The following is a 13470-nucleotide window of genomic DNA, read 5'->3' on the forward strand; positions in this document are numbered from 1 at the left end:
ACAGCTCGTGGTCACACAGGCTGGTGTGTTTCTTCCATGTGGACGTTGTTGCTTCTGAGCTAGATGGTCACTTATTTATCTTCGAGCCTTTAAGACCCCAGATGCTATATCTTTTGATAGCTGGGCACGATCAGCTTTCTTCACCACATTTGCTTATGCACACGTCTGTCTTCAGTGATCGTATCAGGGAGGTGGGCAACCACTGATGTGATTTTTAGTTCTTTGATGTCTAATAACTGGTCCCTTCTACATCTCGTGGTCAGCCAAGCTGGTGTGCTTCTTCCATGTGGGCCTTGATGCTTCTGAGCTAGATGGCCGCTTGTTTATCTTCAAGCCTTTAAGACCCCAGCCGCTATATCTTTTGATAGCTGGGCACCGTCAGCTTTCTTCACCACATTTGCTTATGCACACATTTTTCTTCAGCGATCGTGTAGGGAAGGTGTACACCCTGAAATGCCAATTTAATAGAACAAAGTGTTCTTGCATTGAGTAAGTGCTTGAGTGGAGGCCCAATGTCCATCTGCTGCCTTAATACTTAACCTGTAAATGTATGCACATAGATCTGTTTCCCTACACTCATATATTTACATAGGTACATTCCAGTCTTTGTACCTCTATAAATACCCTTTGTCACCTAGTTCTTTCCCCTATTTCCTTTTACTCTCCTCTTGTCCCACTATCATGCTCAGTTTTCATTTGGGTTTCAGTAATTCCTCTCTGTTACATTACCTTTGATCACACCCTCCCAGGCTTCCTACACCCTCTTCACCACCGATTTGGATCACTTTTTGTTCCTTTGGCCCTGGGTTTGTTAATACCACTTACTTTCCTCCCACCTCCCTCTCTCCCATGTCCCCCAGGAACCATCGGTCCAGTTGTTTTCTCCTCCAGATTGTTCATCTAGTCTATCTTATTTAAACAGACCAATAACATGTACAAAAACAAGGCAGACAAAACCAAGCAACAAAACAACAACAAAAAAGAAGAGCCTCTAGTTAGTTCAGGAACTGTTTCTTGGCCTCCAGGAGAGGTTTCCAGTGGAGTCTGATGGGGTGCCAAACTCTGACCCCGAAGTCTATTTTTGGTATTCCCTGGGGACTTCATTGCTCTATTCCCCTTGCTGTCCTGTTGAACACCCTTACTGTTTTGCCTCAGTGTGATGGGGTCAGATTGGATGCAATTCCCACACTGTGTCTCCAGTGTTGTCCCCTGTAGGGCTATGGGTCAGTGAGGGATGTCGTGTCTCATAGTGGGGCTGGCCTTATGGCCTTCTCTGTGGATTGGCTGCTCTGAGCGGGAATATTGTCCTCAAGGTTTGGTGGGCCAGGATGTGCTCCACTCTCTCCTCTTCGCCCTTCATTTGCTCCCATGTGCTCTCATCAGACATGTCCCTCTCCCTGAGCTGCAGCTTCAGTGCTGTCCTCTGAAGTGAATTCTGGGGGGAGGGGCAGGTGTCCATGTAGTTGGGATTGGGGCCAGTCTCTCAGACCTCTCCACTAGTTCCCTACTGCATGCCGGTATGTTGCATTCACATCTTGGAATGGGACATTCTTGATGTCATCCCATAGCATATCAGGTCTGTTATTATAAGTGTTCAACGCATCAAATCTATTCTGAGATGTTTTCAAAATTCAGGTGGGATATATTCAAAGTCATATTTTCACTCTGGTGGATTGGTTTTAATTTTCTTAAGCTTCAGCATGAGCTTGCTTACGAGCCGTTGATGATCAGTTCCAGAGTCAGCCCCTTCCTGATTTTAGCCTCTGGTACTGAGCTTCTCACATAGTCTCCTCCCATAGAAGTAGTCAATTTGATTTTTTGTCTATTTTATCTAGAGAATCCCACGTGTATTCTCCCTGCTTGTGTTGTTAAATAAAAGTATTTGCTATGAACCAGTTGTTGGCCCTGCAACATTCTATCATGGGATCTCCAACTCATTTCTGTCACCGAGACCATATTTTCCAACCACTCTTCCTTCCTCTTCGCTTCCACCTTGGCGTGCTAATCAATTCAGAATGCCGAGTCATCTTCAGGCCTCCTTATTCATTCTCCAGTCTTTTGGTGTGTGTTTGTTTTACATACGTAAGGAGCAATTGAAAAACACCATCGCTGGGATCAGGTAGGCGCCATGTTTGCTTTGTAACACTTTTGTTTATTTTTTAACTTTTTATTGCAAACTAAATGAAGGTTGAGGAGCTGATATCGGTTTCACGTTCAACAACTGACAGCCTTTTGTTTCATCTCATGTGTTGCAATCAAGTCCCTGGAGGTGCCATCACTTATCCTGTGTCCCTCTGGTTTTCTGCTTCCGTACTTCACTCTTTTCCTACCCTCTGAACTTTGTCCTAGCGTCACAGTCCTTTTGAACTCAACTGGTTGATTAGTACTTTAACAGGATCTTTGGTGGTGGATTTGCCCACTGAAACAAGTGGTTTGCCTTCTTGATTCTTGCATGTTAATTGTGGACCTAAGTAAAATGAAATACTTTTGACAACTTCGGCCTTTCTCCGTGTGTCAATATTATTTACTGAGCACTTGAGAGGATTTTTGTTTTCCTTATGTTGAAGTGTAATCTCTACTGAAGTCTGTAGTCTCTGATCTTCATCAGTAATTGCTCTAAGTTCATTTTCCTCTCAGCAAGCAAGATTGTGAGCTCTGCGTATTGCATGTTGTGATTGAGTCTTACTTCAGTCCTAATCCTGTATTCTTCACGCACCATATGGTCCAGTTTATCACTTTATATGCCCAGCGTAGTGTTGGAATAAATAGTACAAAAGGCTACAAGCCTGCACGCATCTTTCCTGATTGTAGAATACACAGTGGCCCCTTGGTCTGTTTGAATAATTGATGCTTGCTTTAGATGTAGCCTCCAAATTAGCATAATTAATCATCCTGGAAGTCCCACTTCTTGCGATGTTAATCATAATGTGTTCTGATCCACACAGTCAAATGCCTGTACGCAGTCTATAAAACCTGAACATCTTTCCGGTACACTGCTTTCGGCCCAAAGCCACCTAACTTCAGTAATACCCTTCCTGCATTACACTTCCTCTTCTCAATCAGCTTGCTTTCTGACAGCCCTGTCAATATTTTTCCCCATCATTTTTAATTATCTTCAGCAAAAGTTTACTTGCATGTGATATTGATGATTTTTTTGGATCGTTTCTGTACTCTGTTAGGTTACCTTGCTTTGGAATGTGCACAGATCTGGATCGTCTCCAGTGGAGTCTTCATCGATCACGTGTGAGCTCTCCCAGCATGGCAGCATCTCAGTTCATAGCCATCCGCTCCTAGACGCTTTTCACCATTGCCTTCGGTGGAGCGTGGACATCTTTCGTCAGTCCCATCAGTTCTTGGTTATGAAATGGTTCCTGAAAGACTTCTTATATATCAAGCAATTACTTTTGTTAGTTACTCTGTGTATTCCTTCCATCTTCTTTTAATACTTTCTGCATTGTTCAATTTTTTGCTCATGAAACCATTCGTCATTGCAGCTCAAGACTTGGATTTTCCCCCTCTTTTTGGGGTACTTTTTTAGTTTGAGACAGGCCAAGCATATTCTTTTTGTTTTTCTAACTAGGTCTTTGAACAGTTCCTTATAATACTTTACAATTTCTTCTTGAGCCCCAAGGCTCAAGAACCTTCTGTACAGCGCTTTTGCTTCATCTCTGCTTCCATTCACTGTCCACTCAAGAGCAAGTTTCAGGGTCTCTTCTGACATCCACTTTGGTCTTTTTAAGGGCCTTTACCTTTCTTCATATAGGAGGTCCCTGATGTCATTCCATAACTCATCTGGTATCTGGTCATTAGTGTTCACTGCACCAAATATGGCGAGATCGTCTCTTAAGTTCCAATGGCATGAATTCCAGGTCATACAGATTTTGGCTCTCACTGATTATATTAATATTGTTCAGCTTCTTTTGAACTTGTATGTAAGCAATTGCTTGTCTTGGTTCTGACCGATGACTTTGAGCTTCTCCATCACCTCTTTTCAGAGATACAATCCGTTTGTTTCCTGTGTGTTATCTGGGGGAGGAGTCTATAATGGCCATTTATGTTCTGATAAGGTACTTGTAATAATAGATCACTGGTCTTACAAAATTCTATCATCACTCTCGGGCATTTCTACCACAGAAGCCACAGTGTTCAACTGCTTGGCCCTCTTTGTTTCCAAATTTCCTAATCCAGTCACCAGTCGCTGCCAATGCATTTTGACTCTACGGTAGCTCAATGACAGACCACAGAAGTTAGTAAAAGTCTTCCATATCTTCGTGTTTGCCTTTGGTGGTTGATACATAAATTTGATGAATAATGATCATATTAATTGGTCCTCTTATTAAGGATATTATTTCTATTACTGGTAGCATTGTTCTTCAGCACAGGTCTTGGAATTTTCTTTTCGATGATGAATGGGATGCCATTCTTCTTGAATTTGACATTTATGGCATAATAATCAGAATAGCCCCATTCAAAATGGCCAATAGCAGCCCTTTTCAACTGATGAATGCCACGGGTATTGATGTTTTAGTGTTCCATCGCACTTTTATGGCTCCCAATTTGACGACTTCCAATTTTCCCAGGGTCATAGATTCTACATTCTAATTATATATATTTTTTTCACATTCTGATCATGCAGGAATGCTTGCAACTTTCTTTTCACATTCTGAATCGTTCCCATCATCCAGTGAAGGTCCTGATAGCTTTAGCCTACCAGGCATTAAAGTAGACTCAACTTGAGGAGTCAGCTATTACCCAGTCGTATTTGGGGATCCTCCCCATCTGAGGGATGTCCCTCTGTCAGTGTGTCAGTGCTGTTAATGGTTAAGTTTTCACTGGCTAGTTTTTTCTAAAGCATATTGAGAAGTTCTTCCTAATCTCACTTAGTCTGGAAACTTCACTGAAACCTACCCACCTTGGGTGACCTTGCTGAGTTCAATACACTGGTGGCACAGCATCCAGTGACACACAAGCCACCACAGTATGACAGACTGATTGGCAAGATGCTTAGTCTAGGGATAATTATTTATTATTTCTCATTACTGACACACGACCCTTCTGGGTCTATTAGTTGTGAGGTATTCCAGCTTGGCTTGTGGGAATGGGCTCTGTCCTTGGCCTTAGATCCTTTTCTTGAATGCGTGTGTTTATCAGTACTCTACTGAACACTCTGGTGTGTGTTGGGGGCGGGTGGGGGGGCGCGGTGTTTGTAGTTCTGTATAGTTTCTCTCTTCATAGAGTTCTCCCCTTTCTTGTACTTTATTTTGTAGACTGTAGGGTGGTCTCCCCAGAATAAACTCCCATCGCCTCACTCAAGGAGCCTCACCCAGCTCCTCACTTGAATTTCACCTCCCTGTGTTTTACCCTGGACCCTCAGGCTGTCACCTCCCTGTGTCTTAGCCTTTAAACCCTCAGGCTGTCATCGCCCTGTGTCTTAGCCTGTAAACCCTCAGGCTGTCACCTCCCTGTGTCTTTGCCTGGAAACCCTCAGGCTGTCACCTCCCTGTGTCTTTGCCTGGAAATCCTCAGGCTGTCACCTCCCTGTGTCTTAGCCTGGAAACCCTCAGGCTGTCACCTCCCTGTGTCTTAGCCTGGAAACCCTCAGGCTGTCACCTCCCTGTGTCTTAGCCTGGAAACCCTCAGGCTGTCAGTTGGATCACACAAGAATTAGATCATTGGTTTTCCCTATTTCCAAGCTGACCTGCCGTGCTTCATGTTACTTATGCACCATCTGATGTTTCACTCCTTGCATCTTCTCCGAGCCTTATTTTGTCTCTCATCCTTGGTGACCATCCCAGAAAGGAGACACCATCTTCATTGTTGCTTGGAATATTTTTCCCTCCTATACCCACTCACAATTCCTTTATATTTTGCTTCTGCCATTGAACCATTTGAAAAGCTTGTGATTCCCATTCTGCGAGAATGTCACAGATTTCTTAGAAATCTACTTCTTTGACCCCTGTATTTGTCTTTGAGCAACCCCTCTTACTTTTACACACACACACACACACACACACAAATACATGCATCTGTGCTATATGTAGATATAGGGAGCCTAGTGGCGCAGGGGGTGCCAACCACAACCACCACCACCCTCTAGAGAAGAAAGATGGGGCTCTTTCTTCCCGTAAAGATTCAGTCTCAGAAACCGTAAGCAACAGTTACGCTTTCTTCTGTAGAGTCACTGAGTTAGAATCATATGGAGGGAAGTAGGTTTTATGTACGTATGCATATATGTGTGCATTATATATCTATATTATGCGTAGTGTGTGTGTGTGTGTGTGTGTGTGTATAAAGGCAGTGGGTTATATATTGGACTGTTGACCACAAGGTTGCCCTTTCAAACCACCGGCCTCGACATGGGGAAAAGGTAAAGTTTTCTGATCCTGTAAAGATTTACAGCCTCAGACACTCACGGGTTGGTTGTCATTTTGTCCTATAGGGTCTACTGGATGGCAGTGGATTCATGTTTGGTTGAGTTATCCATATATGTGCTAGATATATGTATAGCTGATACCTATGTGTTTTGGGTTTTTCATCTAACTTTGTATGGTAAACACCTCATGAGTTTTTCCAGGCAGCTAAGATCTGTCTGAGGTAAATGAAATGTACTTTGCTTTTGTTCTGGCTTCTTGGTTGTCAGGAAAGAGCGGGCCAACAAAAGGTTCATCTCTGCCGCATTCAGCACTTCTCTCTCATAGGATTAGGTCAGATTCCCGTTGCTCAGACTCCCCATTCAGACCCCCTTGGTCTTCCCACGCAGGAGCCCTGGCGGCACAAGTGGCTAGAACTCTAGAACTCGGCTGCTAGTCAAAGGGTCTGTGATTTGAACCCCGCTGATCCCTGGGAGAAGGATGTGGCAGGCTGCTTCCGGAAAGATGGCAGCCGGGAAGGCCCATGGGCAGTTCTGCTCTGCCCTGCGAGATCAGCACACGTGGGTTCAGCTCCTTGGCAGCATGTTCTGTTCTCACTGCCGCTTCCCTAGATCGAATCCGCATATGAACTATGACACTGGCTTTCTGACCAGCTCCTGGCTTCTGCTTTTTCCCTCCTGTAGTCCTGACGTGAGCAAAAAGCCCAGCCGGGAGACCCGGGCACACACCCTGGATACGCAGGTGAAGAAGACTGAGCAAATGGGCCGAAAAGTCACCTTAATAGAGGTAAGAGGAACAGTTGCATCATCAAGTCAATAGGAGGAAATGTAGGGAAGGCCAGGTCAGCAGTGACAGAGGCCAGCACAAGGACTAGTGAAGGGCCAGCAGATATCCCTTTGGGATTTACGTCCAGAGGCCTTGGGAAAGATTGGTTTTAAGAAGAGGCTTGGAGTCATTGCTCAGGATACACCCAGCCTGAAGAGCAGAAATGGGAGCCCATCAGAGCCAGGCTTTCAAAGAACTAAAAGGCGAGACAGGAGCTTCGAATTGGGATTCTGGGTCTATAAGAACGCAGAAGTTTTTTTTTAAGAGCGAATCACAAGAATGTATACAAACAGAGGAAGGAGACACTTCTGAGAAGTTGCCATGCAGAGAGGAGGAGGGGGAGAGAACAGGATGCCGGGACTCAGGGAAATGGGTTAGAATGGAAAGCAGAGGGAGGTGAGCTACTGTGTCCACTCAGGCTAGAAGCTGTGTTTGAACGACATTGTTTCCAGGGGCCTGGGGTGTAAGAAGCACAGGAAAGGCCTTTTGAAGAAAGACCCATCTCAAAGACTCTGGCTTCTCCTCGGTTAGATAGAAAGAAAGCTTGCAGTGCCCCAGCCCTAGCCATGTCTGCATTGTTTGCCACTTTACGAAGGCAGACTCCGTTAGCCACGCTACTGCGCCAGTTCTCCATCTCCTGTACCACTGTGACCAGGTGACTTACATGTCTGGTGACAACACCGCTTCATAGGTCATCTCAAGGAAGCAGGAGCTGTACAAGTATGTGTAGTTTTGTTAGCAAGTCTTAAATACACAGTAAACGCAACTTAATATACTTAATATATCTTCTTAATCTTGCCCCTCTTTCCCTTACCCTCCCATCAACTCACTGCTTGTCTCAATGTGTCACTTTCTAGAAACTAGATTCAAATGTTGAGTTATGAAAAGGCATCCTGACATTTTAATTATTTTTAAATGTTAATTGCACAAAACAAACCTATAATTGGATAGTTAGTGTGATCATGGATTTAGATGTGATTTCTTTTTGATATTTTGAAGCAATTTCTACATTTAATAATTTAAAAAGTTTTAAAAGGTGTGATTATTAAAAAGGCACCATAAACAGATGTTTTAAATGAGCAGTGGACTGAGATGGAAGACTTTGCAGAAGTCTCTGGCAGGAAGCGGGTTACTACCCTTCAGACATAAAAACTTACCTAGAAATCATCAAGCCAAAGAAAGACATGAATAGACAATTGATAAAACATTATGCGCAGGAAATTCTCAAAGCAATTAACATATAAAATACTCATTTTTAAAAGAGTCAGATGAGGTTTTTTTCCTCCCAACTTAACAGTTTTAAATACTTAAAAGCATTGGTGTTGAGAGTTGTGGGGAACTGAGTTCCCGCCGACACTGCTGGCAGTTGTGTAAAGTTGACCCATCCATGGTGAGGGATGAGGGACGCTGGTGGCAGAGTGGTTACCCTTTGGGCTGCTAACTACGAGGTCAGCAGTTTGAAGCCACCAGCCACTCCATGGGCGAGAAAAACATTAGCTTTCTATTCCTTTAAAGAGTTAGAGTTTTGGGAACCCACAGAGCAGTTCTGTCCTGTCCTGTAGGGTTGTTATGAGTCAGAACCGAGTTTTGTGTTTGTGGAGGATAATTTGGCAATACATATTTTTGGAAGTTTTCAACTATTCATCTTTCAACCTGACAATTCTAATTCCATAAATCTATAAGAAAATATTTAAGAATGCATCCAGTGTCTTAAGGGCTATTCCTTCAAGTAGTGCTTCATAAATTGAAGGGAAAAAAACTTTCAAGGTATTGATTATATTGATATAGTACTATGACTTAGGACTTTTTATGGAGAGGGGTAATTTTGTAGATAAGGAGAGATATTTATCATAGTGTTTAAATAAAAATTGATTATAAATTATTTTGCATATATAGCATAAAAGTAAAATGTCCAACGATCTATACGAAAGGAACTCAGTAGTTATCTCCGTGTGGTGTGAACATAGTGATATGTTTTATTCATTTTGACTTTGTGCATTTTCCAATATTGGTATGTATTACTTACTCATCACTTTTTAAATCTGCAGAATATTTTTTAATGTAGCCCTTTCTTTGGACACTGAAAGACTATAGGGCCTCGGCGCCATAGTCACGAAGCCCTACAGTTAGGACTTGGTTGTCTGGCTCCCAGTCCTGGTGGTTCCCATCTTTGCTTTGCCAGTGAACTCTGATGGGATGACCGCACTCGTGGGCAGAGATAATAATACACTCACAAGTTTCTCTCCCCTCACTGAGCCCAGTATGTGGCCGCAGAGGAAACCTCCAGAGAATAGTTGTTGGATTGGATTTCTTGTGAGAAGATGTGTTTTAGGAATCTCATTCCCCACACACTATGTACACACCAACAGTGACCTAATTTCATAGTCATTTTCCTAATCCTGCTGCGAAGATGTTCCTTTCTGTTTGCACATCGTGTTCCTCTGGTCAAAGGCCCCTACTTCCATTACTCTCTTCCTATGTTCACTGACGTTGGGACACTGTGAAGTGATAACCTTCAGAAGGGAGCCTGGGTTTGGATTTATTCTTGACTTTGCTAACAGGACATCCCTTCCCTCTTCCAGCAAACCTCTCCTGTCTCGAAGCCGTCCAGCCCCTGGACTGCCAACCACTGTGGGGCTCTCATGCCGCCCCTAGGGTCACGAGGAGCCCATTTGTCTCCTCTGCTTTTCCCGTCTCTCCCTCTCAGAGCAGCTTTGTCATTGACCGTCCACCCCCCCCCACCCCACCCCCGGCATCCTTTTCTTCATAGTACTCACCACTGCCCTGAACTGCAGACTTCAGCTTTCTCCACAGAAATGTCCCTCTCCTGGGGCCCTCCTCCCCTCTGTGCTGTGCTCCGCCCCGGGCAGCGCCCCCCTGGTCGGGTGGACTTGTACTCCGTCTCTGATCCCCAGTGCTCTGGCTCCCCTTCCAGCCCCCTGCCCTGTCTGCTCTTCTCCTTCCCTGCCCTCCCACTGCGTGCCCTCCTCCCTCCGCTTGCCTTGGGCCCCCTCCGGGGTCCTCCCTCCATCCTCTCCACTCTTGACCGAGATCTGCAGGGTCTCCGAGTGACCTATGCTTGGGACCCCTTTGATCCTTGGCGACTCGCCCCCTCAGCCCACCCCAGCTCGGACGTTGTTTTGGGGACAGCCTTCCAGGGTTTCCCTGTCAATGCACAGGGACACCAGCGGTACACTTGTTAGACTTCTAGTGACCTTGTGTGGTGATACACCCAGCATTGCCATTTTTGTGTGCACCTTCATAAGCTTGACAGGAAACCTAATTAGGGGCCTTTCTACGTAAACATATTGCAGTAGCTCTATTTAACAAATTTTAAATCAAGAAGCATGGGTTGACAAAGGACCCCCCTCCCCCCAGATGTAAACGTTTCTATAGAAAAATGCTAGTGCATCCCCTTCTTTAAGATTGATCCTACCTCCGGTGTTTCTGACCCTCCTGTGCCAGCGGGGGAGCCTCTCTGGGAATACCAGTGAGTAGGCCATGGCCAGGTGAGAACCGCTCTGTGCAGAGCAGAGGAGCCTCTCTGGGAATACCGGTGGGTAGGCCATGACCAGGTGAGAACCGCTCTGTGCAAAGCAGAGGAGATACTAACAGCATCGGAGACCAGCAGGGGCATTTCTGCTCTGGCCTATAGGGTCGCTGTGAGTCAGACTCAACTCAGTAGCGGTGGTTTGGTTTGGGTTTTAGATCCTTGACACTTGTTCATGAATAACTGCCCCAGAATGTTCGGGTTCACTCTCCCCAGTTAATCACCAGTGCACCGAGTGCATGGTCTTTAAGGAAGCAACACCTGTGTCATTTCTGGATCGGCTTTAACTTGTATTCGGGATGCAATTTCACCTATTTTACAACTGCACTGAACTGCCTAGTCAGTTCACTATCAGTAGCTTGTCATTCAAAAAGACAGTTTTAACTGGTATGAAAAATATAACGGTCAACTGAATTTAGAGGTAGGAATAGCCATGGACTAGGAAAATGAGTGCTTTTTAAATTAAGGGGTTCTATGTGCTTTCAAAGCACCAACCGTGAAGCATTATTCATGATTGTTTTCCCACTGAACCTATATTTTTGGAGATCATTACTGTTACTGTTAACTTGTGAGAGATGGAGGCAGCCTTGAACACGTGCCTGCTGATGCTGAGACAGTAACAGGATGTTCAAAAGGCAAACTAGACAACAAGTCTGAACATTATGATCTGACTTGCTGTTTTGTGTGTGCAGTGTATGGTTTGTGTGCACAGTGCTGAGATTGCGCTGTGGCTAAGAGAAAGTGTCCAATCAGTAAATTTGTGAACTTTTCTCTCTAGTAAAGAGTTGAAGAAAATTCAGAGGCAAAGGATCTGTTGCATGGAAATGAAACAACACATTAAACCAAGTGAAATGTCTCGCCAGCGTTCAGAACTTACAGACACTAAGGGGAAAAGGAAGGATCCGCTATTTCTTGTCCTCATGAGAGCATCCAAGGAAATTTGCAGCAGAGCGTGGGCGGAAAGACAAATGTGGCCTTTGGGCTTAATTGTTACAAATCATTGTGATTGTTGTTGGCCAAATGATTGGCACTCTTAAGTATCAATGATTGTATCAGAGTTATGGCCATGATTGGAAAATCCATCAAGAAAGACAACTTACTCGTTATTAAGTAAATATGAAGAGGAAGTGTTTGTTTTGTTAACAGAATGCCAGTGGTTAAGTAGTCCTTTAATGTTATTGTATATGTCTTGTGGTTATGTGTATGAATGCTCAGAGTATGAAATATCTGCTTTTGAACTTCAACTTTATTTAAAAGATAAAGCACCTTCAGAATATTGTGTACTCCAAATGGTCTTTTAAAAAGTTATTAATATGGGAACTATTTGCATTTTTAGTATTAAAATTTTGTATTTGTTTTAAAAGAGTCAAATGTATAACTTGTGATATACCTAAACCCATAGGGAGTTTTTTGTTGGACTGGTAACATTCTTCTAATTTTTTTATGTCTTAAAAATTCTTTTCATATATAAACCATATAAGTAGTTTTTGGACGGACATTGTTTCAATATTTATTTTAGTCTCAATATTTGTTCTTAAATTATCATGTTGAATTATTTATTTCGTGTGTTCCAGAATAACAGTATCATTTGTACTGTCATGACTCTATAACTGTGTATTTTGAAATATGACATTACAACAGGAAAATTCTGTTTTGGTTGCATGTGTTTTTCCCCCTTTAATTCTTATTTTTCCATATGTGATTCTAAATAGGCTGATAAAATATTTAACCCCAAGATGACTAAAATTAGAAAAACTTTTTGCCAAATTCTGTAATTGGCTCCATTAAAATAAGAAGTGAGAAAACCAGCATGGGCATTCGAGTGTAAATTTTGTCCAGATGTATACCCGGTGGGCACTAGCTCTAGTCAAAATATGTTTGGCCTTTTTCCCTGCACGTGTTTGGAGGCACTAAAGCTGGTCAGCAGGCCTCTGCTCCGTTCAACCTTCTGGTTTGTGTCGAAGGTATTTCTCGGGTAGCAGTGGCACTGGTACCCATTGAGAGGTGGCACTGAGCACAAGGTGGAGACCCCCATGTCGGTGTGTCAGGTCCAGCTGGGTCTGGCCAGCTTGCCCCCTTCATGCAAGCTATTTCTGTCTTGGGAGTACACTTGACAATTAAAAAATAAAAACATGCCTCTGTCTGCAATTTCAGTTCAAAGTTGTGAGATCGGTGATGATTTTGCGATTTTAGTTCTAGTCACAAAGCATCTCAGCAAGTCACAGAAATATCTAAAATTGAAACAAAATGCTACGTCCAAGAAAGTGAAGCTGAAATCTCAATGGCCATATAAAAAAGAAGTACCGTGTTATTTTTGTATCATAACCACAGAAGACAAAAGTAGCCATTGAGGTAAGCACCAGGAAAGGTTGGTCCTCTTCACAGTCAGTTCTTTTTGTCTTTGTCCTGCCAGCAGTGTCAGCCCTGGGTTCACTGTACAAACCCCATCCCTGCCATCTTCTCTGAGTCAGGATGCAGAGGCCGTGTGGACCGGGCCTTCCAGCAAGAGATTGGAAACCGGCTGAGGAATCAGGCGCAAAAGTTGATTTCCATCTTCTTTCTATAAGCAATTGAATTTTATGCCATTTTTATGTAGTTTTTTTTTCCCTTAAAAAGTAAGAATTTGACATTCTCTTTTCCAGACCTAAATATCGTTCAACTATTCTTTTTTTTGGGGGGGGGCCTCGATCAGAAGGACTTGGGCCCTCCACGAGCGACGCCGGG

The 13470-nt window shown here is 43.6% G+C and overlaps 1 protein-coding gene across 2 annotated transcripts in view; it reads left to right on the forward strand.

Annotated features, from left to right (window-relative positions):
- AHI1 (Abelson helper integration site 1) overlaps positions 1–11824 on the forward strand; it is a 187122-nt gene extending 175298 nt beyond the window's left edge. For both annotated transcript variants that reach the window (XM_075554499.1, XM_075554501.1), the window contains exons 25-26: positions 7055–7157; positions 11525–11824. In XM_075554499.1, coding sequence (XP_075410614.1) covers positions 7055–7157; positions 11525–11527 — 106 coding nt within the window. In that variant the 3' untranslated portion in view covers positions 11528–11824. The remainder of the gene's footprint in view (positions 1–7054; positions 7158–11524) is intronic.
- The last annotated feature ends 1646 nt before the right edge of the window (positions 11825–13470 follow it).

This window comes from Tenrec ecaudatus, chromosome 7, assembly GCF_050624435.1.
Source record: "Tenrec ecaudatus isolate mTenEca1 chromosome 7, mTenEca1.hap1, whole genome shotgun sequence".
NCBI classification, from domain to species: Eukaryota; Metazoa; Chordata; class Mammalia; order Afrosoricida; family Tenrecidae; genus Tenrec; species Tenrec ecaudatus.